This window comes from Euprymna scolopes, chromosome 33 (assembly GCF_053919585.1).
Source record: "Euprymna scolopes isolate OS-2025 chromosome 33, ASM5391958v1, whole genome shotgun sequence".
NCBI lineage: Eukaryota > Metazoa > Mollusca > Cephalopoda > Sepiida > Sepiolidae > Euprymna > Euprymna scolopes.
In genome coordinates, this window is record NC_136514.1 from 35,383,004 (window position 1) to 35,389,537 (window position 6,534).

Consider the following 6,534-nt stretch of genomic DNA (forward strand, 5'->3'; position numbering starts at 1 on the left):
CACTTACCTACATATTACATGCATGTACGTAAATATACACTCATACACACATACACACATACATATATGCCCACACATACACACATATATATGCATACATACACAAATGCATAAATACACATACACACGCCCATATACATACATGCACAAAAACACACATATACATGCATATAAACATAGATATACACACATACACATGTACATAAACATACATACACCTATATATATATATATATATATATATATATATATATATATATATATATATATATATATATATACATAGGTACATATAATAATGGCAGATCAATTGCTACATGCTTCCAGCATTTCAGACCTACACGCGTCACAACTTTTCCGTTGCAATAGGACCGTTTTTTTGTTTTGTTTTTTTCTTATAGCCTGAGGGATTATCTGTACCTGATGGTGTTACAGAGTTTTAGCTTTGTACGACAGCTAAATCTCTCTCTCGGTTCAAAATGTTGACATCCAGAAACAGGCAAGAGCAACACATACATGCATACATGCATACATACATACGTACATACATACATGATGATGATGATGATTGCAACGTCTTGTCAGACGAGTGCCACTCCCTCAGACATTTAAAATCCATGAGTCCAAATGTCTGAGGGAGTATCTATACAAATATGATGTTACAGAGTCTTAGCTTTGTACGACAGCTAAGTCTCTCTCTCGGTTCAAAATGTTGACATCCAGAAACAAGCAAGAGCAACACATACATGCATACATGCATACATACATACGTACATACATACATGATGATGATGATTGCAACGTCTTGTCAGACGAGTGCCACTCCCTCAGACATTTAAAATCCATGAGTCCAAATGTCTGAGGGAGTATCTATACAAATATGATGTTACAGAGTCTTAGCTTTGTACGACAGCTAAGTCTCTCTCTCGGTTCAAAATGTTGAGATCCAGCAACAAGCAAGAGCAAGATAGCCAACAACAAATTAAACTGCAGACCAGCTTAATGCGGGTACAGGTCTTCCGCTTTATAGTTTTTTAAATCAGCGATTTGCTTCTCCTAGAAAGGTTGCCTTCACCACGGCTTACGGGAGCCCTCTCTACCCCAATACACATACACACACACACACAAATATACACGGTGCTAGTTGGCCGTTGACCCAGAAAAAGAGTTCATTCGCCCTTTGGAAGGTCTTGTTTTTAATCCTTCAGCGAGACTAGCCGCCCTCCTCACCAAACAAGTCTGGTGGAGGAACCAGTTTAGTCGCCGGTGACTCGATCATGAGGCAGGTAGTACTGGGTTACAGGGCTTAACAGAGTTGAGAGGGAAAAGATAACAAAGTATCAAGGACTTATGTATGATATGAAACGAAATTGGAAATTAAAAGACGTTTCAATTATATCAGTCATCATAGGAGCAACTGGGCTTATGAAAAAGAACTTTAAAAAGTACATAGCAAGCATACCCGGTGAACCAAGTGCAAGTGAAACACAAACGATTGCACTGAAAGGGACGGCTAGAATCCTGAAAAGATCTCTTGATTGGACTCACTAAAATAGGGGTAAATGTCAGACATCTGGTTGGATGTCCCATCCCCTAGAAGAAAAAGGTTAAGAAAAATGAAAAAAAAAGAGAAATATTTAAACTCATGCATATATTTAAAATATCTTTTTCAATTTGTCTATATTTTTAATAAACCAATTAAAACAAAACGATAAATAAATAAGAATATAAATGTATAAATAGAATATAAATGTATAAATAAGAATATAAATGTATAAATAAGAATATAAATGTATAAATAAAAATATAAATGTATAAATAAGAATATAAATGTATAAATAAGAATATAAATGTATAAATAAGAATATAAATGTATAAATAAGAATATAAATGTATAAATAAAAATATAAATGTATAAATAAAAATATAAATGTATAAATAGAATATTAATAACAAATTTCTTTTACTTACAGCAGGTTTTCTAGCTTAATATTAATTTTTTTTAGTTTTTACTAGAAGCGTTATTAATAAAAACTAAAAACTTAGTATTAATAAAATAAACGTGCAAACTTATTGAAATAATTAACCATAATTAACCAATGAAAAAAATATAAACGTTAAAAAAAGTATATAAATTGTTCAAAACCAGTTAGATTAATCTATCCTTGACAACGAATCAAGAAGGGTTGGAAGGAAGTCGGACTTACGATAAATGTGGTCATTACATCAGCCAGTTCCTGCAGAAAGTAAAGACTGTTATTCGAGAAGTTGAAAACGATCAAAAATAGAATTAATAGACAAAAAAAAAACGTTTAAGTTATTTAATGATATATATATATATATATATATATATATATATATATATATATATATATATATATATATATATATATATATATATATATAAGGCAATAATTCGCTATAGGTATGAATGTTTTTCTCTCTCTCTAAAAAGAAGGATATACTAGAGAATTTAACTAAAATATAGGCGTATTTACATGTACAATTTTTATGTGAAGGTAAATAACGAAGTTGTTCCACTAGCTTCTTCTCAAGTGAACTAATATAGTTATGCCGTTAGTCCACCGGAAAACACCGGAAAGTATTATAATGGCCGATTCTTATGATTGAAAAAAGTAGAATGCCAGAAAGAATGTTATCGATGCGAAAAGTTATGGTAAGCTGAAACATTTACATTTACATTTAATAGTTCTCAGGAATGTTAACTTGATGTCAACTTGATAGATGGAATATAAGCTTACGATAATAATAAACAAGTATACGTGACAAAAAAACAGTAAGGATCTTTAGGCAATATGTAGTGATCATGTAATGGAAAAAATAGATTTTGAGAAGTTTTAGTTACGCACAAGAACAATTCGATACGCAATGCGTTAGCAGACGGATATTTTTCTTTTGGACGTGAAAGCCTGAAGGGAACGACTTAGCAAAATGTAGTCTTATACAAAGCGTGCAAACCCTGAGAAGGAGCCCAGCAAGGAATAAATAATTATGTCAAAATATAATTCACGCCTGAACGTTTTAACTTTTGGAGACAAACGCCGTTATTTTCAGGACGCATGGAAAGAAGATTGGAGGTATGTGTTTTTGCTGGTGTTCCAACCGACAACGATGTGCGTCTCTTGCGAATGTTTAAATAGAATGTGCTCCAATGAACGTATTAAAGCGAATACTGGCAAATGGAGGTTGTAGTCCGAAATTGCCGCGAAGTTCGTTGGAGCAGACTGAAACAAAGGGATTCACTAACGACACAAAACAGGATATAGAAAAAAGTATTAATTATTAAAACAATAAAATTTACAAGTTTTGCAAAACTTATTGTGTTTGCGGCTTTAGAGAAAGTCCAACTATAAAGTTCTTTTACGTCCTAAGAATTAGACGGCTCTTGTAATGTTCGTATAGGCACAAAATTTTAGGAGAGGAAATTTCCTACCTGTTGCTTCATGGACGAGCTGTGGTTAAAAGAGGAAGAGACTATTATTCTAAAAGCGAACCCGATAAACGGGGGTCCCTGATTGGTTAATTAGACAGACCCTATTTTTAGATTGTTAGTGTATTAAAGGGGGGTAAGTGGGAATGATAAATCCCTTTTTTTATACTCTCCCAACGACAACAAAATGCGATGAATGTAATTGTTGCATGGCTAACAGTAGTATTTTTTTTTTTCAAATATTTTCAGGCATTATTATGGCCTAATTACAATCTATGTTTCCAAAGTAATGGTAATCAGGGTTAGAGTTGTTTTTTATCCGCTTAGGCCGGTTAGTTATCATTTCAACTGAAGATTCTGGTGCGTCCTTAGCTTTCTTAGGAGAGGATATGACTTCATCAGGTTCTTCGTCGGCTGGCATGTCAGGGAAATTGGTGTGAGTGAGGGACAACTCCAAAGGGTATAAATGTTTGAGGCTGTGTGTTTCTACTGAATTATCACCTCTTTTTATTCGGGCAGAACGAACTTTGCCGTCGTTGCCACTGAAAAGTTCCACAACTCTGCCAAGCTTCCAGAAAGGTCTGGGCTTAGCCGGATTTTTAATAAGGATCACGTCATTGACCTTAATTTTATTTTGAAATTCAGTTTCATGTAAGTCCTTGCAAGATTCCCTCAAACTTAGCAAATACTCGTCGTGCCAAAGGTCCTTGAATTTTGCCCTCAACTCTTCTCTGTTTTCCAAGGCAGTCACAAGCAGAGATCTGGAGTTAGGTTCTGTCTCAACAAAACCGGGTGAATCGGAATGGAAGGAAATCTCGGAGTTTATGTTTGGATGGATGAAGCAGTTGGGTGTTAGAGGGAGTAGATCCACATCTGTAGAACATCTGTAAGTCAGGGGTCTTGAGTTAACTGCCGTTTGGATATCAGATAAGAGGGTAAGAAGGTTAAAATAATCAGTTTTGGAGCGCCCCAGCGTTTTAAATAGGCAGGATTTAATCACTCTAATCATCCTTTCCCATGTATTTCCAATCCAATGGGAGTATAAGGGTATTTTAATGAGTTTGATGGCGGATTTAGTAAATGACTTACTAAATTCATTGCTGCTGATGTGATTTCTAATTACATCACCACCTAAGGCTGCATCAAATGCACGAGCATTGGCACTGTATATGTGGGTGGGTGTTCCATAAAGGTTAGAAAAGCGTATCAATGCTTGTATGAAGGCTTGCGTGCTCATATCAGGCACAAGTTCGATGTGAATCGCTCTCACATTCATGCATGTAAAAATCAATAGATACATTTTATGAGACTTCCCATCTCTTTTTACCCAAATGTGTCGTGTATAATCGATTCCAGTGTGTTGGAATGGATTTATCAACTTAACCCTGTGTTTAGGTAAATTAGTCAATTTGGGGTATTTGAAGGCAAGGCTATTGAATTTTCTGCAGGTAATGCAATCAGAAATCACTGTTTTCACAGACTGTCTCGCTTGAGGAGCCCAATATCCAGATAGTCTTAATTTAGTCACTGTTGTGCCTATGCCTAAGTGTTTGCATCGAAGATGGCTATCCAAGATTAACTTTGTAAGAGGGTGCCGTTTGGCAATTAAAATGGGGTAGATCAAATTATAGTCGTACCTAGAAGAATTGGCAATTCGCCCATCCACTCTTAAGATGCCGTCAGAATCCATAAAAACATTAAGATTCTTAACAAGTAAGGGAATATCCTTATTAAGAGGATCTCTTAGATATGCCATTTCTTTATTAAATGCTTCCAGTTGCATCATTTTTATCAGGTAAATCTTGGCAGTTTGGATATAATCAGACTGTTCTTTTGTTCGCTTGCATCCTCTGACAAATTTAAATATGTTGGCAGTAGAGCGACACAGCTTATCAAAGTTCGAAAACCTTTCATAAGGGATCAATGGTTCCTTTATTGTTTCACTTAATGTTTTATGGAAAACATTTTCCACATGGCATTTGTTTTCAGAACTTAGACAAATAAAGTATTTGTAAGGCCACCTTTCAGGCTCCTCAACCAGCCAAGAAGGCCCGTAAATCCAGTGGTCAAATCTCTCTTTAAATTTTTCCAGAGTGATTCCTCGAGAGAGAAGATCGGCCGGGTTGTCAGCATAGGATACATATTTGTAATGAATGTCTACTCCAAATTCTTTAATCAACCTCTCTTTCATATCTCGAATGTCTCTGATTCTGTTTCTGGTATATAAACTTTTTGTTTTAATATTGTCCGACAAAACCCATGACAATACAACTTGTGCATCCACAGTGACAAAGATGTTTTCAATCTTAATGTTGGAATAGGATTTCAACAGCATGCTTAATGTCTTGAATGCTGTGTACACAGCGAGCAATTCCATCATAGGTAAGGCTTTTGCTTTCATCGGAGCCACTCTGACCTTAGAAAATATTATATGGGATTTCCCACCTTGCACGCCATAAACTACAAAGCCATAAGCCTGAGAAGATGAATCGCAGAATAAATATAATCTCAGTGGACTATTAGAGCCCACAGTTTGTCTGGAGAAAACCAAATCACTCAAACCAGAAAGATCTTCGGCCAAATTCGACCAACCTGTCATCACTTCATCTGGTACCTTCTCATCCCAACTCAATTTGAGTAGCCATAATTCCGGAGAAGAATCTTAGCCTTAACAGTGACAGGAGCACAGAGTGACAATGGGTCAAATAATTTTGCTATCTCGGCCAAAATATCCCTCTTCGAGATAATGTTTTTTTGAACAGAAGTGTTAGCAATGCTGATATAATCCATTTTAGGGTGATATTTATACCCTAGTACTTTCTCAAATTCACAACCATGTTGCACAATTCTGTCATCCTTGTTCATAATATCTCGCAGGGGTTCATAATTCGAATTACATGATCTCAGTTGGAAATTTCCTTTCTGCAAACGAGATACCGCATTTTTATAGAGGTTAATTACTTCCTCGGGAGAATTGCTTGTCATGCACAAGTTGTCCACATAAAATCGTCTCCTCAGCATTTCAGTGCATGCATCATTTGGGAAGTGATTCACATGGTGTCGAAGAACGTAATTTAGAATAA

At 35.5% G+C, this 6,534-nt stretch overlaps 1 protein-coding gene across 1 annotated transcript; it reads right to left on the reverse strand.

The window, feature by feature from the left end:
* Positions 1-3,713: 3,713 nt before the first annotated feature.
* Positions 3,714-6,050, reverse strand: LOC145258027 (uncharacterized). The gene has a single exon (XM_080115750.1). It carries the CDS (start codon positions 6,048-6,050, stop codon positions 3,714-3,716), a length of 2,337 nt encoding a protein of 778 aa, XP_079971876.1.
* Positions 6,051-6,534: the final 484 nt, after the last annotated feature.